The sequence below is a fragment of the Aulonocara stuartgranti genome (assembly GCF_965226115.1).
Source record: "Aulonocara stuartgranti genome assembly, chromosome: 10".
NCBI classification, from domain to species: Eukaryota; Metazoa; Chordata; class Actinopteri; order Cichliformes; family Cichlidae; genus Aulonocara; species Aulonocara stuartgranti.
In genome coordinates this window covers 24993135-25017032 of record NC_138946.1, presented here as the reverse complement: position 1 = coordinate 25017032, position 23898 = coordinate 24993135, and the positions used below count along the sequence as shown (strand labels likewise).

The 23898-nt window shown below is 40.4% G+C and overlaps 1 protein-coding gene across 1 annotated transcript; it reads left to right on the top strand.

Annotated features, from left to right (window-relative positions):
- Positions 1 to 1732: 1732 nt before the first annotated feature.
- Positions 1733 to 22949, top strand: LOC309715861 (protocadherin alpha-C2-like). Its single transcript, XM_082549298.1, has 6 exons — positions 1733 to 4573; positions 5549 to 5610; positions 5694 to 5806; positions 6117 to 6386; positions 15684 to 18133; positions 20446 to 22949. The coding sequence occupies exons 1-6, from the start codon at positions 2057 to 2059 to the stop codon at positions 20470 to 20472; spliced, it is 5439 nt and encodes a 1812-aa protein (XP_082405424.1). The 5' UTR covers positions 1733 to 2056; the 3' UTR covers positions 20473 to 22949.
- Positions 22950 to 23898: the final 949 nt, after the last annotated feature.

Here is a 23898-nt window from a genome sequence, read left to right as displayed (position 1 = left end):
TTACAGATGGATTACACAAATTGAAGTAAACCCTCTTTTTTCTCCTCTTTTACTGGGTGCATTTGATGAACTCAAATCACCACTTACTTTCTTATCTACCCTATATGAATGTATGCACACTAGACTGGCATATTATTAGCAACCTTTTCCTGTTTACCAGACTGTGGAAATTTATGCTGTTCATAGCAATTTACAAACCATCCAATGTTTGTGTTTAGCACCTCTTCCCCATTCGGTGACTGTCCATGAAATAACAGGAACACAAGAGGGGGATCTAAACACTTTGTGGCAAGAAAAACAGGATAGGTAGCTATGAATGTTCCTTGGAACCATGACAGTCGATCATGTGAAAAGACATTGTTGTCAGTTGGCTGTCGGCGTTTCATGCCAGTTGATGCGTAACATCTGCAATAGTTTTTTAAAGGGTTAAATGGAATTCAAAATGATTAGTTGCACTCAGAGCATGTTACATGATGAGCAGACCATTTAAGCAGAATGCAAAACACTGTTTCCAACGTTTTTCTGGGGTTTTTTTAAGGCAAAAGTAGGCTAACCTTTTCTAATCCTGCAGTTTTAAAGCTGAAAAGTGGTTAAAGACAAAGGGATTGATAGTCTACTTTAGCCCTTTAGTGAGGTGTGTGCGTGTGTGTGTGTGTGTGTGTGTGTGTGTGTGTGTGTGAGAGAGAGAGAGAGAGAGAGAGAGAGAGAGAGAGAGAGAGAGAAAGAGTCGGGGGTGACAGTAAGATAATCTCTTTTGTGTTTTTGATCCCTAAATGTGGTGGTTGTGTCCCCTTATCCCAGCTACTTAGTTTCTGCTATGCGTAAGTGATGCCATGTACTTAGGCTATGAAAAGCAGGTCAGTATGACCACTGAGAGAAAACCACATGTGCATCGCATGGATAGCCGTGGGATTATTCCTCACAAAATGTCTTAATTCCACTGTTCACTAATGATCCAGGGAAAATGCCCTCTAATCTCCATTCCATTAATTAAAAAGAGCATGAGCCAGTAGAAAACCTCACCATCTGCTGCAGTTTCATTCCTGCGGACAGATTGTGTTTTCAGTTTTAAACAGGGGAATGGGGATTTTTTTTTCTTTTTTTCTGAGCAAATGGGTGAAGTAAGCATTGAGGTGGGTAGTAAACATAATGCAACTGCTCTATTTAAGTACTAATACACTGAAATATGTTCGGAAAAAGATGTTTTAAACAGTAACAGTGCCTGCCAGGGTACTTTGATGGGGTTTGCGCTTATTCATAACATTTTTACAGCTTACAGACTTCGCAGTCAGAATGACATTAACCTTTCGAAACTTCATTGATGTTTTGCCATAAATGAATATATACTGATTGTTTTTCCCTTTTATTTTCCTCTAACCTGACAAAGATTAAAACGAGATTCTTACACCGATGTTATTCTAATAAATCGTTATCACAGTTCCATTTTTTTTTTTATAAGATAACAAGTTTATGAGTTTCTACACGTGTTATTAATTTCTCAGTCATTTGTAGCAGGATCATTTTTGTTCTCTTTTTATTTCCTTATTTTGATATAGTAAAGGCATTTTTTGAAAATCTGAAAGTAGTTTGATTACATTGCACAATTATAACTTTTTGCCAGTTTTGTGGGTTAGCGTGACTACACTGCAGTAAGGTGTGCTTATGTCCGATTTCATTTCACTTTTATACTCTGTTATAAGAAATTGAATGTTGTACTTTTGACCTGCAGTCAAAGTCTAGAGACTGTGACATAAATTTGATCAGGCTAGTAGGCGAAAGATTATCCCACCAGATGTCGTTTCTCCTCTATTGGAACAGTGGGGCCAATAATAAACACACACACTCACAGACACAGTAATCTGAGGCAGGCGAGTAGCCCTTGCGCGTCCCTTTCTCTCTTCTCTTCTCTTTTCTCTCGGGCAGGCAGTGGCTGTTCCAGTCCAGCCAGTGTCAAGTTTTATCCCGGCTGTATGTTGGACAGTTCAGATTCAATCATCTTTTATGAGTACACTACAGACATAGTCCTTGTGAGTTGCCGAATTGCTTCTGCCTACAGATGGACATACAGGGCGCGATGAAAAGACTGAGTGGGAAATGGCATGTAGTCTACTATTTGGCATTGTTCATGTATTTATTGGATGCAGTCTGGGGACAGATACGTTACTCGATCCCAGAGGAACTAGAGCATGGAGCTTTTGTTGGCAATATTGCAGAAGACCTGGGTTTGGATTTGGATAAGCTCTCCGCGCGCAGATTCCGGATAGTCTCTGGCACTAAGAAGCAGTATGTGGAGGTAAATCTGGAAAATGGAGTTTTGTTCGTCAATGAAAGAATTGATCGCGAAGAACTGTGCGAGCAGAGTTTGTCCTGCTCTTTTCACTTGCAAGTGGTTATAGAAAACCCACTGGAACTCTACAGGGTAGAGATAGAAATTTTGGACGTGAATGACAACTCCCCTAATTTCCCGTGGACCGAATTTAATCTGGACATATCAGAGTCATCTGCGCCAGGTTCCCGTTTCCCACTTGAGAGCGCACAAGACTTAGACGTGGGATCCAACTCCCTCCGCACCTACTTGTTAAGTGTAAACGAACACTTCTTCTTGGATATACAGACGCGCAGTGACGGCAGTAAATTTGCAGAGCTAGTTCTGCAAAACCCGCTGGACAGAGAGCAGCAGAGTGCGCATCAGATGGTGCTCACGGCCGTGGATGGAGGCGCACCGGAGAGATCAGGCACTGTGCAAATTGACATCACCGTTCTGGACGCAAACGATAACGCGCCTGTGTTTGATCAGTCGTTTTACAGAGTGAGGCTGGCCGAAAACGCGCCCAAAGGTACAGTTGTTATAAAACTTAACGCTTCCGATCTTGACGAGGGTTCCAACGCTGATATCAGCTATTCATTCAGTGGCCACGCTCCCATCAAGGTGCGCCAGCTTTTCAGCGTGGATTCAGAAACGGGGGAGATCAAAGTCAAAGGAGTGATAGATTATGAAAAGACCAGGATGCATGAAATTTATGTCCAGGCTAAAGATAAAGGCCCATCTGCCGTAGCAGTTCACTGTAAAGTGCTGGTCAGCGTTTTGGATAAAAATGACAACCTCCCAGAGGTGATCTTAACATCTGTATCCACACCTGTGCAGGAGGACGCTCCTCCCGGGACGGTAATAGCCGTCATAAGCGTGATGGACAAAGACTCAGGTGAAAACGGGAATGTGGACTGCGAGATTCCTCATCACGTCCCATTTCAGCTCCACTCGTCATTTAAGAATTACTACACTTTGGTTACCTGCGATTTTTTGGATAGGGAGGCAGTCGCGGAGTACAACATCACTCTCACTGCCCGAGATATGGGTTCCCCTCCTTTATTCACCAGGAAAACAATTTTAGTGCAAGTGTCTGATGTGAACGACAACACGCCGAACTTTAAACAGCCTTCGTACACTGTGTATCTGACAGAGAATAACGCGCCGGGGGCGTCTATTTGTGCGCTGACTGCACTGGATCCCGATTCTGGTCAAAATGCGTACTTGTCATATTCAGTCCTAGAAGGTGACATACACGGAATGCCCGTGTCCACGTATGTGTCCGTAAACTCAGACAACGGTAACATTTACGCGCTGCGATCCTTTGATCACGAGCAACTCAAAAACTTTCAGATCACGGTTCAAGCTCAAGACGCGGGATTCCCGCCTCTGAGCAGCAACGTTACAGTGAACATCTTCATTTTGGACCAAAACGACAATGCACCTGTTATAGTTTCACATGTTCCGCAAAACGGCACTGCGCCCAGCGAAACTGTGCCCAGATCAGTTGACGCCGGCTATCTCGTTACCAAAATCAGCGCGGAGGACGCAGATGCGGGTCAGAACTCGAGGCTTTTCTATGAGATGCTCCAAGCAACAGACCTGAGTTTGTTCAGCATTGCTCTTTATACGGGCGAAATCAGGACGATACGCCAGTTAGTGGAGAAAGACCCCACGAGGCATAGACTGGTCATTCTGGTGAAGGACAATGGTCAGCCACCCCTCTCGGCCACAGTTTCCATCATTCTGTCAGTGGTTGACAGCCTGCCAGATTCCCCGCCCGATCTGGGTGACCTGTCACTAAGCCCACATCACAGCACCAACTTTACACTGTACTTAATCGTGTCTCTGGGCGCAGTGTCCTTCACATTTCTAGTGGCTATTATCGTCCTCGTTGCGGTGAGGAGACTGAAAGGCAGACCTTCCAACAAAGAGTCCAAGTTCCCCTCCATCAGCTGCTGCTGCTGCTGCTCTCGTTCAGAAATATCCACTACCACAGAGGTGTTCAAAAAGTCCAACTTAAATGTCCGCATGTCCACGGGCGCGTCAGAGGTAAACAGCAATGGCGCACTCCCCCAGGTCTATTGCTACAAAATGTGCCTGACACCGGAATCATCCAAAAGCGACTTCATGTTCCTAAAACCGTGCAGCCCGGTAATGTCAGTTCAGCAGAATAATGCCAAGAGCACAGACTACCTGACTTCTGGATGGAGCGCGCTGGACCACAATGAGCTGTCCAACAAAAGAGCAGCAACCCCAAACGAGGTAATGTGCTGAAATGAAGTGAATGAATACACTAAGACAGTGCTTTTCCTTCTCTGTCTTACTATCTTTAAGGCATCACAAACTATATCCACTCTGTCATGTCTCATCCCAGCCCTCTTCCTGCCATGCTGCATTTTATAGGCCTTCTACAGGCATAACTGCCATAAAACATCTAATATGCTGGGAGAAGATGGAGCAAAATCATTTACTTTACTTTACTGATGGTTTCCAAACACATGTATGCTAATCTGTAAAATCCCAAAGTCAGATTAGATGCTATTATGTATGCTGTGTACACGCACACACACACACACACACACACACACACACACACACACACACACACACACACACACACACACACACACACACATAGATACATTTACATATAAAGATACATACATACATATATTATATACTTTACTACTTTATTTTATTCATCCCTTTTTTTTGGAATAAAACAAATGAGGTTGACTCTACACCTAGTAACTAATGAAATAGAAAATACAGCCTCAACCCTGTACCTTGTAGCAGTAAGCTACCCTGCTGTTTGGAAGATCACAGTGTGACAAGGTGTGTAACACGGGCATAAAAGGTGCTGCAGGGATAAAAGAGATACACGTTTTTATCACCAACTTGAAGCTATCTTTTGATGTTAACACAACTCCTGGCGCATTTGTGCTCTAGTCAGCAGCATTAGTGTCTGCACCTCACATTAGCCACATATTCTCAGATTAAGCAGTAACTCCTTTATCACTTTTCAAAGCCTTACTTTTATGTTTGACAGTCGCAAAAGATATGTAAGACAGAAAAAAATGTGTCACAGGTTTAAAGCTTTAAACTGACTTTCTGTTGGCTTTCTCTTAACTTCAAACCTATCCACCGCTGACAGCCAACAAGACTACACCTACACAGCAGTGTTCTCCCTGAAGTTCTCACTGATATTCAAAGTTTCTTTATGTTTTAAACTGGCAGCTCAAGTATTCAAACAAGGACTGGACGTGGACCAATAACCAGCGCAACTCGGCATACAAGAGGTGAGTACATAGCTGATTCAGTTGGGCAAACACTCACACACACACTTGAATTTACACTTCTGTTATTTCTCTTATCTTTCCAGGTATAGCTCAGCAAATATGGAGGGCACGCTTTCACGCCAACCAAAATTTGACTCTGATGGGTTTTCCTGCTCTGTGGCACCACAGTACTGGACTTGGGGGAACCACATGAATGGTGGGTGGTAGATGTGCAATTTTGGCACATTATTGTTCATGTAAACGAGGGTGGCGGTGTGGCTGGGATTTCTGTGCCTGAGGATTTACTGCGACATTAAAAACCAAAAGGGAGATAATACCAGGCCCCTAAACCGGGGGAATTTTAATGCATCAACATGAGGATTATAAGTCCCTGAAAGAAGTGTTATTTGCACAAAAAAAATTAAGAAAATGCCTTTAAAACCGCCTTATTCAAATCAAAAAGACTGTATTTAAATATGAAGAAATAATCTCCAAAAGCAAATTTTAATGCATGCATATTTTTACAGACTGCAAGATGCCTCTTCAAGAGGGAGCAGCTCCAAACTATTCATGGACTAACAAGTCCACACAGCCTCATCCTGAAACACCGGACTACCAGCACAACGTGTACATTCCGGGCACCACAACTGGATACAGCACTCTGAAGCTGGCACCAAGAGGAGAACTGGACGTATACAACACCTTCTCCACTTTTGGAAAGAAAAAGAAATTCATCTCAAACTATGAACAATCTTTTGACAAAGATGGCAGTCATATAAGTAATTCTATATTTAAGTAATCCAAAACGTCAGCGACGACATGCCAAACACTTGTTGTCAATGTACTGGTCATGTTTCCGTAGCTTCTCTGTGTGTCAAAGCTGTGAATAAACTACTGTAACTGTGCTAGCAGTACCTTTCATAGGTTTCTATTAATAGCCAGCATTTAACAAATGTACTTTTAAGGTGTGATTTATTTTCTAAAATATAAAACTACAACTGTTTTACTACGACAATAAAAGGTTTGTGCGACTAGTATCCTGCATGTCTTTATCCATTTACTGTCCATAATGCACAGGCAATGCAAAACAGTATGGAAATGTACCGAAAGAGAAGTCGAGAAAAGCAATGTAACATCTTTTTTTTTTAATTAAAGCAATTAATCTGTCAAATATAAATAAAAAAGAGGATTAAGTTGAAGAGTGTAAGCACTGAAGCTGTACATCTTACACTGAGGGATTTTGTTACAGGGAATAACATCACAGCTATAATATATTTCCTCTGTCTCGTGCAGTCGACCATCACACTAACACGTCACAGTGAATTGTTGGTGACATTTTGAAGGGCAATAACGCCAGTGAAGTGATGCAGATCCTGTAAGGTTATGGCAAAAGACTTACAGCTCCTGGACAGTAAGTGGAAAGCATAAGAGCACATAATTCACTTATGGGTTGCATGTATTCATGATGTATTCATTATTAGTGGTTGGGCTTGTATATTAATGAGTGTTTACATAATTATTCTTAGTAGGAATTATTACTCTGTATATATGCTATGTACAGAATAAATGAATAAACTTGAGACCAGCTCAAAAAACTTCATTTGTTTTTGTTATGGTTTTTTTTTTCTTTTTTTGGGGGGGGGGGGGCTCTTTCGACAAAGCTGCTACATTTTTATGGCTATGTGAAGAACCAAAGTTAACTTTGGAAGTTAATGTGACTCAAAAGTGATGGTCACTTTCACCATGAATAACTATGCACATGGGGTAGCTCAGGTAGTAGAGCAGGTCAACTAGTAATCTGAAGGTTGGTGGTTTGAACCACGTCTGCTCCAGTGTGCATCCTGAATGTCTTTGGGGAAGATACTAACCCCAAGTTGCTCTCCAGTGCCCCAGTGGGGGTACGAATGTGTGTAAATGTTAGCGTGAATGAGGTAAACCGCTTAGAGTGTTCAGATAGAGTACAAAAGTCTTATATAAGATCCCATCCATTTACATCAGTGCACTATGGTGTAAGAGTGAAACAAATAGATGTTCTTTTTGCTACCTATTAAAAGACACCACTTCAATGTGGTCTTCCATTAAAACGCTTTTAGAAAACGATGAGTAAAAATCTAATCTTCACATTAAATCAGTTGTTCTTTGCCAGCTGCTGACACTAATGCTGGGCTCCACTGGTTCCAGAGGTGAAGCATCCAGTCATATTTTAAAGATAAAACTATGATGTGTTTGGGCATATGGCTTTGAATGCCTTTTAACCTTCTTCATGAAGCTTTCCTTAGTAAAGACACGGCTTTTAAACTGCACTGTGGGAATTATCCACAGGATCCATTGTCTTTAACTGAGCTATTACAGGCTAGTGGGTTAATCATGGGCTAGGGCCTGACTGCCTCAGTGAACTGCTTCAAGCTGAGTGCCAAGGGCCATTTTGGACTCTGAAAATCAAGTCATGAGGATAAAACCTGGAAAAAAAAGAAAATTTTACTCTGTTATACAGAGACTATTAGGAATTTAGAAAACAAGTCCAATTATGCCCGTAACAACATCCTGCCAGAAATGACAGATAACGAAGCCAAGATTTATCTTTGACTGTATCATAACCAAAAACAGCCGAGCTTAGCAGTCCCATGTGCTCTAAGCAGGGACAGACAGCATATGCCCAGCTTCTGCTCTGTGTAAAATCTATTCACAGCCAAATCTGTGCTGCTTTATTTTCATTTATCTCCAGTGACTATTCCCCCCACCAATCCATAGCTCCCACATCTCCAGCCAAGTGCAGGGATTTCATCTAATCTCCACCAGAGGGCGCGTTTACTTCATACATCTCTGGTGTGTTTTGGTGTGTCTTAAATGCGTTAATAATAATAAATATTAAATACGTTCCTGTTTCTTTTAATTGGTAAGTTAGTTGTTATGTCTAATTTGTGGTTTGATAGGAAGTGCAATATATATATATATATATATATATATATATATATATATATATATATATATATACATATATATATATATATATATATATATATATATATATATATATATATTGCACTAAGCTAAGATACTGCGCAGGACCCTCAAGCTCCCAGGCCTCTGGTAGAGGACCCGAGCTTGAAGGATAAACCGCCCGCAGGGGCGTGCTGGGTGTTTTACAGGGCGTTGTTGGAATGCTACTACGCAAGTAGTATATATATATATATGGGAACCATGAAGAGGTACTTGCAGAGGGTCAGGCAAGTCCTGAGGAGTCAGCTGAATGGTAAGAACAAGATCCGGGCCATCAACACGTACGCCCTGCCCGTGATCAGGTACCCTGCTGGGGTAATAGGCTGGCCAAAGGAGGAGATAGAAGCCACTGACATAAAGACAAGAAAGCTCCTTACCATGCATGGAGGGTTTCACCCCAAGTCCAGCACCCTGAGGCTGTACGCTAAGCGGAAGGAAGGGGGCCGGGGACTGGTGAGTGTCAGCACCACAGTCCAGGATGAGACAACGAACATCCAAGAATACATTGGGAAGATGGCCCCAACTGACCGAGTGCTCAGTGAATACCTCAGGCAGCAGAAACCCAAGAAAGAGGAGGGAGACGAGGAACCATCATGGAAGGACAGGCCCCTGCACGGTTGTAGGGGTTATATACACTGAACAAAAATATAAATGCAACACTTTTGTTACTGCTCCCATTCCCCATGGGATGGACGTAGAGACCTAAAATTCATTCCAGATACACAATATAACCATCCCTCCCAAACAGTGGTCACAAATCAGTCCAAATGTGTGGTAGTGGGCACATCTGCTATATTGAGATAATCCATCCCACCTCACAGGTGTGCCACATCAGGATGCTGATCTGACATCATGAGTAGTGCACAGGTGTACCTCAGACTGCCCACAACAAAAGGCCACCCTGGAATGTGCAGTTTTTTGCACTATTGGGGGTCTGGGGACCCAGAACCGGTCAGTATCTGGTGTGACCACCATTTGCCTCATGCAGTGCAACACATCGTCGCATGGAGTCTATCAGATTGTCAATTGTGGCCTGTGGAATGTTGGTCCACTCCACTTCAATGGCTGTGCGAGGTTGTTGGATATTCGTGGGAACTGGTACACGCTGTCGTATACGCAGGTCAAGCACATCCCGAACATGCTCAATGGGTGACATGTCCGGTGAGTATGCTGGCCATGCAAGAACTGGGACATTCTCAGCTGCCATCTGCCCTGAACAATGTGAACCATGATTCATCCGTGAAGCGCACACCTCTCCAACGTGCCAGACGCCATCGAATGTGAGCACTTGCCCACACAAGTCTGTTACGGCGACAAGCTGGAGTCAGGTCAAGACCCCGATGAGGACGACGGGCATGCAGTTGAGCGTCCCTGAGATGGTTTCTGACAGTTTGTGCAGAAATTGTTTGGTTGTGCAAACCAATTGTTCCAGCAGCTGTCTGGGTGGCTGGTCTCAGACGATCTTGGAGGTGAACCTGCTGGATGTGGAGGTCCTGGGCTGGTGTGGTTACACGAGGTCTGCGGTTGTGAGGCCGGTTGGATGTGCTGCCATATTCTCTGAAACGCCTGTGGAGACGGCTTATGGTTGAGAAATGAACATTCAATGCACGGGCGACAGATCTGGTTGACATTCCTGCTGTCAGCATGCCAATTGCACGCTCCCTCATTGCTTGTGGCATCTGTGGCATTTTGCTGTGAGACAAAACTGCACATTCCAGGGTGGCCTTTTGTTGTGGGCAGTCTGAGGTACACCTGTGCACTACTCATGATGTCAGATCAGCATCCTGATGTGGCACACCTGTGAGGTGGGATGGATTATCTCAATATAGCAGATGTGCCCACTACCATACATTTGGACTGATTTGTGACCACTGTTTGGGAGGGATGGTTATATTGTGTATCTGGAATGAATTTTAGGTCTCTACGTCCATCCCATGGGGAATGGGAGCAAAAACAAAAGTGTTGCGTTTATATTTTTGTTCAGTGTATATATATATATATATATATATATATATATATATATATATCAGTGATTGAGTTATCAGTTGGTAGAAAACCTTGCAAGGGTTTAGGAGTGGAATAAATTCATGTTAAGGCTGTTATTTCCTGTTACATATAAAATAACAAAAGATGAAGAAATTTTCTTAAAATTTCCTTAATAATTGAAATACATTTTTATGAAAGCCTAATAATAAAGCCTAATAATATATTGATATAATATATTATATAATTATTGATCAGTGTAGTGTTCAATCTATGTTAGATGTACATCTTTGGAAGTCAGCACTGATTCATTGATAGTGCAGCTTTTTAATTCAATTATGTAAAACAGACTCAAATGAAATTTTTAATTTATGTTCCCTGAAGCACATCTCCTTTCATTTGAAAGTTTTACTACTATTTCCATTATTTTAAAAAATTAAAACCTGAATTGTGTTATATTCTGAGAAGTTTATGCCTCATTGTTTTTGTTTCTTTTTCCAAATGTTTTAAAAGTATATATTTGAAAACTTTGCCAGGAGAAACCAGAACAAGGCAAGATCCTGAAAACAGAGAGATACATCTGAAAACAGAAATCCAGTATATAAGGCAAAAACAGATGTTTTACCACTCTGAGTTGGAAAGTTAATATTTGTTATGACTTCCTTTTTTTTAGCCAAAAAAAAAAAAAAAAAACATAGCCAGAAATTTCTTAAACAAGCTCTGTTGTAATTTTTCTAAGTAGTCTTCAGGACTGGTCCTCCAGTCTTCTTGAAGGACATTCAAAGCTCTTTTTTGGACGTGGGTAGTCTCTTGTTCTGTCCTCTGTCAAGGTGATTTCACACTGTTTGAGATTACTGAAAATTAACCTGTTGCCAATCAGATGTTTCAGATAGTCAGATAGTATTTGCACAGCAGGTCATTATTTAATGGTTCTTTTCTCCCTTCATATTTTGTCAGTTTTCACAAGTTCTGCAAGACCACTGAATGAAACACATCATCAAAGCATGACAGAACCTCTGTCATGGTTTACAGATGGCTACTGTTGTACCTGGCCTCCTTACATATTGATGAGTGAGTACATACATACATACATACATACATGTACATACATACATACATACATGTACATACATATAAATAAATTTAATTTTTAAGCTTGCCACTTGCAAGAAATGTGAACAAATTGGTTCTTTGCTTGTTGTCTGTTATATGTAGACACAACACTGGTTAATCGGTTGAGGAGGATGCTTTTGTTATGTTTGAATGATTCATAGATAGTGTTTAACAAACAAACAAAAAATGCTTAGGTACAAGGACTGCTGAAAACGCAAAATGAAATGAAAAAAGTATCCAGTTATCATGGATATATACATAATTAAATAATACATTTAATGTGGATGGGAGGATGGGGTGTGAGGGGGGCACTTTTCAAATTAGGGTTGGTTCAAGACTTTTGCACAGTCCTGTAGTTGTAATCTTTCTAGCAAATGATTAAACAAGCTGAAACAAACTGATTCAGTAAATCTCTGTTCCTAATTAAGGCTCAGATGGCGTATGTGGTGCTTCTTGTTACGCTTGGTGAGGAGCTTGATCTCTTCCTCCTCTTGAGTAAAAGGTTAAAATGAGTTAACGTGTCATAATTAATTAAAATTAATTAAAACGCAAAAACAGTGGGCTATGTGAAGCTGCTGCCCTGGCAATCGCGGTTATAAGTTGAGGAAAACAGCCAACAACAGAAGGTATGTAATGAACTATATTTTACTTTCTGCACAGACTCAAAGTCAACTCATGGAAAGATTGAAAGAATTCATGATAGTAATAAAAACATAACAGTGTTTACATATATGGCACAGGAGCAAAGTGTTTGAGCAATTCTTTCAAATGCATTAAAGACAACATGGTGTGTGCTTTGCATGTACAGTGTTTTCTGTAATTTTCTGTGTTGTCACTGGATGGAGCCAAAGGAAAAGAGAGAGATTAAGCATCACCCTCATCTTGTCATCTGCCATGTCAACACAAAATGGTTTAAGCTTGCAGAAAAAGCTGACAAGTAAAAATATGACAGCTAGGAGAAATAATGAGAAGCACTGTATGCTGCATAGGCTGTATTAAAGGGGGAGACTGAAGCTTCTTTGCAGTAGCTTAGCTCAAAAGGAAAAGGAAACTTTGCATCACAGGATTAGTAGAAGAGACTCAGGCTGCATGAAGACATGGAGGTAAAAAAAAAAAAAAGAAGCTAAACTAAAGGGTGACGGGTTGTCTTCACTGACATCTCATCAGTAAAGTTAGTAAAAAAGAAGAAGAAGAAAAAAGACTGCATCTCCAGTTTAAAATAACACTTTTAGATGGTTTTAAAATATACATGAAACAAAATGTGACCATTTAAAATGATTAAAGCTTTTATATATATATATTTTTATATGCCTGGATTTTCAAGTTGGACTCTTTGTCCTTATTGCAAACAATCTTCTGTTTTTCCCCTTGCTTTTGGAACTTTAACCTTTGACTGAATCATTACCTCCATTTAGCATATTTTTTAAGAGCTTGACTCTTTTTGGCCATTAATAACAGAATAACCCTTTAAAAATCTTTCTTGTTGCAAATGCAAGTTGCATTTTTCAGTTGCTCAAGCAAACTGAAAAAGTTTGCATGGGCCTCTAGGGAGCAGTTTCACTGGAAATGCATGCATTAAGTGGTCAGAAGGATACTCTGTCATGTTTGAATGTTTCGTGGATCCAAATGATTTATTAAGTGATTAGCTTTTTTCACTCCAAGTGGCAGCCAAAAACAAAGTCCACAAAACCTTGGGGCGACAGCAGAGGGCTGTCTTCAGAGAACAGCCTGGAAAAGAATGCAAAGGGACAATGAACTAAAGCAAACTGAAAACAGACACAGGAGGAGAGGATATGCGAAACACCAGGGTAATGAGATACTGCTGAAACTAATCCAAGAAGACAAGAAACCAAGCTGGGAACAAACACAAGCGACTGAAGCTGCCCAAATAAAACAGGATGTAACAAAATGAGGGCACACCTAACACCGAAACTGAGATTAAACCACAGACACATAGAACACAATAGGGCAGGAAAAGTGAAACAGTAACTATATTTAATGATTTAAAAAGTAATCATATCTAAAACTAAGAAAACCTGAAAATAGAATCAAAAGCAGAACACGAACAATGCACATGATGCACACTGATCCGAAGATCGTTTGTCCCTTACACATACATTGGAAAAAGAACTCTTGTAAGATGATGGATACTTTTTTTTCAGAGCATCCGAAATTATTGTTTGTTTGTTTTTTTCAAGCTGTTTAATTCATTTAATTTGGCTCTGGAGAGTCTGTAACAGCTGCATGATTATCTTATCAGAGGCCTTTCATGTGTGCTGGGAGCCAACAGAAAGTCAATCAGTTCAGCAAATGAGGGTCTTGGTTGCACATGTCCTAAATGAGAACTAATGTGCATGCTCACGGGCCTAAAATGTGGAAGCAGATGTAAGTACCTCATGGAGGACCTTTGGTATATGCACTGATAAGCAACTTTCATTCAAATGAATGAGGCGCTGTCCTGAACTGCAGTATCCACTTTTCCTCAGCTCACCCCAATTGAAGCCCCATTCTTCATTCAAAGTCACTTTATTGTGTTTTCTTGTTGTTGTTTGGGTACTTACAAAAAACATTACATTTCATACATACTCTATCCATTTGGGCACTTTGGTACATTTTTCTTCTTCGTGTGGGTGCCTTAGGTTGCACTGTATCATGTTTACCGCTGAGCACCTTTGAGGGTCATAAAAAGCATCTCCTTCATTTCTTTGTCAAGTAACAGTGAGAGCTACAGCAGATAAATTTGGCAACACCTCCATGGCGTCCGTTTCTGACATCCATTCCTTTTCTTCTGCTTCTCCACTTCAGAGGGGGCCTGGAGTCTATTCCAGCTGTCATAGGGTGAAAGATGGAGTACACCGGGGTACACCGATATACTGGACAGGTCACCAGTCTGACACAGGGCAAACACAGAGAAAGAGAGCAACAACATTCACACTCACATTGATGCCAAATTTTAGAATCACCAGTTAACCTAACCCCAGTAACTGCCAGTCCCTGACAGAACCCACGCAAACATGGGGACAGCATGCTAACTCCACACAGAAAGGCATCACAGAGCGACGACGGTGATGAAATGAACATGATTTTAAAAATGAGACATAAAGGGATATGATTCTGTTAACTCTTCTGACTCAATTGATTATATTGTTTGACTTTCATAACAGGCAGCACGGTGTCACGGTGGTTAGCACTGTTGCTACACAGCAAGAAGGTCCTGAGTTCAATTCCTGAGTGTGAATGGTTGTCTGTCTTTGTGTGTTAGCCCTGTGACAGACTGGTGTACCCCGCCTCTTGCCCTATCACAGCTGGAATAGGCTCCTGCGACCCTGAAAAGTGGAAGTGACTGAATGAATGGACTTTCATAACATCAGAGGACCAGAGATGAGCAAACACATGCTCACCAAATTTATGATTTTTCTAAAGCCTATGATATGCTCTTAATCAAAGACGCTGCTATTATGCAAAGAATGAGTTAATTATCAAATATTAATTTTAAAAAATACATTAACCGGAACTAGTTATTATTGCTGTTGTTGCTGTTTTTTCTTTGTTTTTTTGTTTTTTAATCCAGTCAGCCATCTGTCAGCCAGCCATCCATTTCTTTTTTTTTTTTAAATTTTTAATCAATCAATTATTTTTTTTTTTTTGCTCTATGCTCTATTAGACAACACATGATGCAAGCTGTTGCACAAAATGCCAAAAATATTCTTTAAAAAACACAAAGAAAGAAAGAAGGGTTCCATATGGGCACCCTTTAATTTCACTGAGGAGACCTCGCCAGTCTGCTCAAGCCCTGCTCAGACGTTGCATACGCCCCTGCAGAGCAGGGCTGTGAGAGCCCCCCCTCTCCTCCTCCAGCGGCACTGTGCTGTAAATGGCCTGCTGCAGCTACAGCTACAAGTCGTGGAGGCAAGAATGACACCGGCGCTCCCCTACATCAAGACAACTTGAGCGTAAGAACGGATTTGTTTCATTAATTCCTTTAAAATAATAATAAGATATATACCAAAACACGATGGCGCTTATCCCTGCATCTTTACGGACACGGTTAGTGGTGGGTGTTTTTTCGTTCTTTGCAATGTGGGGATTTGCGCTCTCCATCACTCGGTACTCTATTCCGGAGGAAATGGAAGAGGGTTCCTTTGTTGCTAATCTGGCCACAGATTTGGGTCTGGATATTCGCAGTTTGGAGGAGCGCAAAGCAAAACTCGATGTCATTCACAGTAAAAATTACCTCGACATCAACAAAGATACGGGGGAGCTGGTTATCCGCGAGAAGATAGACCGGGAAAGCATATGCATGACTAAAACAACCTCGTGTTTTCTGAAAATGGATGTCATACTTTCAAGCCCGGTTCGCATTTTTAACATCGAGCTGGAAATTATGGACATAAATGACAACGCGCCGGTGTTTCGCAGAAAGACAATGCACTTAGACATTTCGGAGGCAACCCTTCCCGGTGAGAGATTCTCACTGACAAACGCCGTGGATGCGGATGTGGGGGCGAATTCAATCAAGACCTACTATCTCAGTGAAAGCAAATACTTCAACATCGACATCCAGACCGGCAGCGATGGCTCCAAATATGTCGATTTAGTGCTTAGTGGTAATTTGGACCGTGAGGAGCATGCTGTTCACGATTTAATTCTAACCGCTGTGGATGGAGGTGTGCCTCCTCGCTCCGGCACAGCCAGCATCATTATTAACGTCCTGGATATCAACGACAACGCCCCCATATTCAGTCAGCCGGTATATGCAGTCAATGTCTCGGAGAACTCGGCAGCAGGAACGGTGGTCATGACCTTAAATGCAACAGACTTAGACGAAGGCACAAACGCCCAGTTGGTATACTCACACACACTGTACACATCGGAGAAGACACAAGAGCTATTCTCACTTGATCCAAATTCAGGTGAGATCAAGGTGAAGGGGGTGATCGATTATGAAGAGAGTCAGAGTTTTGAGATGCACATACAGGCACAGGACAGAGGGACGAACCCTCTGTCCGGACACTGTAAAGTCACAGTGTTTGTGACAGATCTCAATGATAATTACCCTGAAGTGACTATCAAGTCTCTGAAAAGTTCGCTGACTGAGGATGTCTCTGTAGGGACGCTGATTGCAGTGGTCAGTGTGAGCGACAGGGACTCTGGAGCCAACGGAGAAGTGGAGCTCTCTCTAAATAGGCAAGAAACGTTACCGTTTCTCTTAAGCAAGTCCTCTGAGGGTTACTTTGAAATGCTAGTGTCAAAACCACTGGACAGAGAGGTAATAAGCAAATATGACATCATACTGAGAGTGACAGACAAAGGTGTGCCACCCTTATCGGAAAATGAAACCATCACTTTGGAGATACTGGATATCAATGACAATGCACCTACATTCTCCCAGTCGTTCTACACAATCCATGTCATGGAGAACAATCCACCGGGGGCATTATTGACATCTCTGAGCGCATTTGACCCAGATCTGAATGAGAACCAGTACTTGGTTTATTTCATAATGGAGAAAGAAATCGTTAACACTTCTATGTCGATGTTGTTTTCCATCAATCCTGAGAATGGTGATCTTTATGCCCTGAAGACCTTTGATTATGAGAGAGAAAGGGACTTTCTTTTCCACATTGAGGCAAGAGACTCTGGTGTTCCCCCGCTGAGCACCAATTGTACCGTGCATATTATTATTCTGGATCAAAATGACAACACCCCTCTCATAGTGTCACCTTGGCGCGCACAGGGCTCTGTTATAGAGGAGGTGATACCGAGGTCGACTGATAAGGGACATTTGGTGGCCAAAGTGATCGCCATTGATGCAGACTCTGAGCAGAACGCCAGAGTCACATATCAGCTACTTCAGATCAGCGATTCAACCCTCTTTAGCCTGGATCAGTACAACGGTGAGATCCGGACAACAAGGATGTTTAGTTACAGAGATCCAAGACAACAGAGGCTGGTAATTGTTGCTAAAGACAATGGTCAACCTTCTCTTTCTGCTACTGTCACCATCAAGATATCAACAGTGGAACATGCAATGGCCTTTTCAGAGACTACAGAGCTTCCACTAGACTATGACATGTTCACTGACCTAAACCTCTATTTAGTGATCGGTTTAGGAGCCGTGTCCTTTCTGCTACTGATAACCATCTTAGTTATTATTGTGCTCAAGTGTCAAAAACCAAAGCCAAAGGCCATCAAGATCCCTCCAGCCAATAGAAATAGCGTGATCAGCAGGAACAGCGTGATCAGCCAGAGAAGCTCCACTATCGCAGATTCCACGCTGATCTCCAGCGATGCCTACTGGTACAGCTTGTTCCTCGCAGAGACCAGGAAGGGCAAAGTGGTCGTGAGACAGCCCATAATTCCCAAAGGAGCTGGGTATTTTGTTTCCAGCATACCCAGGAGCATAGGGCCAAGTGAGACCACAGATTCCAGAGCATCAACACTGGAGGTATGTAGAAATATCGGATGGGTTTGGTAAAAAGCTTAAAAACGTTGAAATTGCCCATATGGAAAAGATATATATAAATCTTATAAAGTTTGTATCTGTCTTGTGTGAAACTTGTATGAAAAGCATACAAGCGTGAAAACACTTGAGTTGAAGTTTCCTTCAACCTGCATTCAAGTATAAATCAGAAATACTGTACTTATACTCGACAACATTTCAGAAGTAAATATTGCAAGTTTGAGGTTAATCCTGAAGTGAAGATTTTACCAAGTCTCGGGATCCCCTGAAGGAGGCCAACCTCTGGCTTAGTTTAAACTATTGAACTGTATATAAATCAAATGACGTACTGTAATATGTAATAATGTGTCATTTTTCAGTGTGTTTAATAATAATATTTATGAAGGATTTTGAATGTTAATTCAGGCTGTTTAAAAGTGTAGGACTGGTACTTTTACTTGGGCAAAGGATCTTAGTACTTCTTCCACTGCAGTGACTCCTCGCTTGTACTTTGAAATGCATTCAGGATAACACGACTGACTGAAAAATCAAAGCGCTTTCTATTATTTACCTTGGGTCTGTGTCATGGGTCTGATGGGCTAGTTTTCTCTGCAGTCTGAAATCTGATATGAGTTGAAAATAAAAGTGGGGCTAAAGTTTTTAGAATGGATGAATTTGATAATGACTATAAGTAATTTCATTGACATTAATCAAGTGAAATGTATATTGTAATGAATAATAATGCACCTATTTTCAAAATTATTGGAAATAAGTTACAAGTAAGAGGACAGCTCAATTTATTTAGTTTAGTTTAGTTTTTTCATCAAGCATGTGTTTCTAGAGCAAATCATCAGTGCTGCTATTGCATAATTAGGCCAAACAAGTCCACCCCACAAAAAATTGTCACTTTTTGATGTCTTATGTAGCATGTAGGTCATGTACTGCAGATGCATAGCACAGAATAATAGCATAACTGGTAGGTGCAAGAGGGGGAGTACTACAAAGAAGATCAGACGTGGGAGGGTTGTCTTCAAGGACAAGCGAGATGCCTCTTGAGTCTCTAGCAGTGTTCTGGCACACTGTAGACTATCAACCATGCATGGATGCTAAAAAAAATGATCCAGATGTTGTTTCTGTTTGTACAGCTGGACCTGCAGAGTAAACTGAATCGAGTGATCCGCTGAATGATCAGCATAAATATGCATGTTGTACGGGGGCATATGGAGGGAAAGAGACAAACACCCATGTATGATGTGGATGTATTGTGAGCGTGAGTTCGAGTGTCTGCATTACCACTGAATTTGTCTCTTTTTTTCTATTCTTAAGTACTCAAAATGAAAGGAAGTCCATTCTACAACTGGAGGTATGCTGGTTGCTAACTACATCTGTAGAGCCACTATAATTGTGTAGACATTTTCTATCTCTTTCTATTTGGTGTTCGTTCTTCGTTTGGCTCTAAAAATTTGGATTTTATACAATTTTTTTTTCTGATTCTTCCTTTTTTTTTTGCTGAAATCATTTCCCAAGATATTTTCCTGATTAAATAGAACAGGTTACACTAGCCCACAAAAAAACAACACTCCCCTCTAATTCACTGCTACTGTGAGCATTAAAATCTAAATTGGCTGGTCTCTGAAGTGAGAAAACCATGTATCAGCTTATAACAAGAGCTGAGATTAGAATAAAATTGGCTGCTTGTCAGATCTGTGTTGCGCACATCTGGCTAGCTTGGTAGAGATTCAGGGCAAAAGTGATGGCACAGACATAAAAAAAGGATTAAAGAATGAATTGCCCTGAGTGGATTCTCAGCATACCTGAGAGCAGTGACTATATAAACTCAGATCTCCACATATAAACTCTGTTAGGTGACGTTTTAAATGTCGCAAATGAATTATGCCCTATTCTTCTCCCCCCACGTCAAAAAAACATTAGACAGTTTAATATTGGCATACCAAAATACCAAATAGCACATTGTGATGCTTGCTTGTGCATGCTTTAGTCACACCTTCTGCTTCCCTTATTTCAGTTAATGACTTTGATATTTTATTTTAGTCATGTATGTTAGTCAAACAAATTTTTTTGTATTTTTAAATTTGTAGATTGATTTTTTTTTTAAAAAAAACAAATTTAAAAAACAATCCTGATTATGATTGATTTAGTGACTTATCTTTCAATTTAAAAGTCCCTAACGTCTATTGACATGTCAATGATGGTGGCAGTAACCAGTCACGATCCACTGTTGCATGAGTGAGGACTTTCTGTAAGTTTATATTAAGACTTACTTCCTGTGTTGGCTAATTCTATGTTCTTTCTCTCAGCAGGGGCCCAGAAGAGAACTGCCATGATATAATCATCTCTTCATGGGAGTCTTTGGCTAAAAAATCTTCCCTGTGACTCACAAAGAAGATGTAAAAAAAAAAAAAAAAAACAGAAACAAAAAAAACATCTGCTAGTCCCTCTGCTCCAGCTGTTCTTTCTCTCTGCTTCCTCCATTGGCCACTAACCACCTCAGCCTTCCAGCTTTGTTAATCTTTTAAGCATGAATCTGCATGATTCTACAACTAAGTATTCAGACAACAATTTGAAATAGTTTCTGGCAGGATATGTGGACATTACTGAGCAGACCTCATGTCATAAATCATTCCCTTCATGATGTTCTGAAACTTTTAAATAGACAATTTTGCCTTTTTTCTCCAGAGTTTAAGCTGAGTGTTGTAGTTGTAGAAACCTTCAGTACTTTGCAATATTCTTAAGTTCAAGTCAGGCAGCATTTCATATAAGCAAGAGTTCAAAATATGCCTAAACCTAAATATACAAGTGAATCAGGGTGAATATACTTCTTCCATAATACTGATATAACATAACTGCAGCTGGTTATGTCACTGATTCAGCCTTTTTGTCTTGTTTCTTTTTCGGTTTTTAATAAAACGTTTCTACTCTATTATGGGTCTTGCTGGTTAGTAAGATTCATATGCTTTTAGTTGAGCTGTTTTCACACATGTGCTCCAGAAAATATTGAGAGAATTACTGAAGGACATTGTCTACAATTGCCCTTTTCACATGTAGCACACAAAAGGGGAATAGTCGGTGTCAGATGCTTTCTCATTACCAGATAGACGAGAGTGCTGCCTTGGCGGAGTGTGCAGAAAGCACACTTGCTGTGAATTCACTGGGCAATTACCTGCTCTAGTCTCAAATGGGTGCATTCAGATGTTACGTGGTGTTTTTACTAAAGAGCTGTCAGGGTAAAGACTGTTAAATGTCCAAAATGACATTTGCTTTCTCACGTAGAGCTCTGCTGGTTAATGCTGAGGAAAGTTTAGGCCCACAGTGCAAGTGTGAAAACAGCTGTAGTAAGTTTCTAAGAAAAAGAGCAAAAAAAAGATTTTATTCAATTTTAAATTTTTTAAACAGTATTTGTTGTACTAGAGAAGTTATGAATGTGTCAAAGTGATGAAAAAGAATGAAAGATAAGAAAACTAAAAAAAAAACAATCACATTATAGGTGATACATTGTTTCTCTTTTCATTTGATTGTAGATAGATTAGTCGTATAGGGACGATAACAAGATTACAAAAGTTAACTAACAACAGATTTACGTTTTTTATCTGACGTGTATGAGCTACACAAAAATATTGAACTACACAAATATTGAACAATTTTCATTTTCACACTGTAGTTTGAGCTTGTCTCATTACGTTGTACTAAGCAAGGGGTCTGGAGGAGGGGTGCGCTTACACCTCTTTTTTTTTTTTTTTTTAACTGAGGTAATCACAGAGTGGGGTGAGGCCAGAGTGGGGGACATGTACAACTCTCAGACACAATGAACCGTATTTTGAAAAAACACAATCAAATATCAAATGTCAGTTTAACTGTCTGTGAGAAGATTTGCTTATTACAAGCTATCATCTCTTCGGGCTCATTTCCTTAAAAGTTCACAGTTCAAATAATAACTGTGTTCACTCATTGCACAAAGTGCAAATTGATTAATTTAATATGAAAACAAAGGAATAATATAGAGCAAGTATATCCAAATGTATTTATCTTTGCCAGGGTACAAAGGGATATCAGGTACAGGCATGGCAATTTAGGAATATTATTGTTTTTATATATTTTTTGGTAGTAACTTTTAATGCTGCTTTTGTGAGCTTATTTGAGGGCATTTTTTGTTGCATATTTGTAGTTTAGTGTACGTAATGTTGTTTTGATGGTGTACATATTAATATATAAATAATAAAACTAGAATACTTCTCTTGACCTCAAAAGTAGCGCTGTTGCACTACGAATAAGCCCAGGACTTTCATGACTCAGAAACAAGGAGCTTATTAATACCACTTATTAGGGTGCTAATTGATCAAATGTAACTGTATGTGGTAAAAGTATTGGATTATGAGAAGAAGAGCGCAGTGTTAATTATGCTCACAGCATTAAAGTGCAGACTCTGCAAGTTCAGAAATCTGCTGAACCCATACGTGGAGCGTGAAAAGCATTAAGCAGATGCCAGCACTTTGAATCTGAATCTAAATGTGATCGGAGCACTCCCTTCAGTAATGCAGTGAAGGTAGAAGATTTCAGGAAGTATCAGTCTTCACATTTAGAGTCAGTGAAATTGAACCTCTCTTCCTCTCTTTTGCACCAGGCTTTCCAGACATAAACACATCTTTCTGGCTGTCTGTCAGGCTAACGATGTCACGTAATAAACGATTTCTCGCTGTGAAGAACGTTTTATATGTTTAATTCATGCCTGAACCAATTCGAACAGTGTTTAAAATGATTTTTTTTAGAATTGCACATACGATGAGCTCTTTGTGTGCCTTCTGCATTGTAAAAAATAAACATGACTGTTGATGAATGAAATAATGGCATTCCACTAGTATTACAAATTACACTGACACCCATGATACAATACCTTGAATTTCTTGTTGGGTGGGGCTCAGCCTTTTGGTTTCAGAGCAGGTTTTCAGTTAAAAACAAAGAAACAAACAAAAAAAGCAACAAAAAAAAACATGCATTTACTGTAAAATGAAGTGCTTTGTACTTTGTTTTTTCTACAGTAGACTTTTTTGATATTTTCTGTATTCACTGTGACTGAATGGCACAGGAGGTGCTTGTGCTCAGTATTGTAAACGTGAGTAATTCTCATGCGTACACAGCTCAGTTTTTTTTTTTTTACTTTTCTCCTTCTCACTTATTTGCCAGTCAGACTGTACAGTATGCTTTGAGAGTCGCATCAAATGTTAGCCAGTTCCATCCCATTTAATGAATCAAAGACAGTATGGGTGAGAATGGTCTTGCTTTGTTTTCAAGTCTAGTCAATTGTCAGATTTTGATGTTGCTTATTTGGCTTAAATGTTCTGCCTGATCATGCTAGTTTGAATAAAGCTTTTTAATCTGTCTTTCTATTGTTTCTCTAATGAAGAATGAAGCTGAAGTGATCAGAAGTGACTTCTTCAATATGATGTTCTCTCTTCCCCCTCTTCCTTGCTCTCTCAAATTCCCTCACATACACACATTTTGACCCAGTTTCTCTTTATAACGCTCTGTACTAATTCTTGGAAATTGAAAACTAAATAAAGGAGATGCGCCTGCAGTTCAAATCACAGAAGCAGACAAATAATAGCTTTGTCAGGATTAGTAAAAGCCATGAGCCAAATTGCAGTAGTCTGCTCTTCGCTGTGGCCACACAGGGCTTTTAGTTTGTAGTCCTATGGCAGACTCATGTATGAGAGTACTGTGAATTTGTATCACTAGCTATTGCCACTGCTATCAAT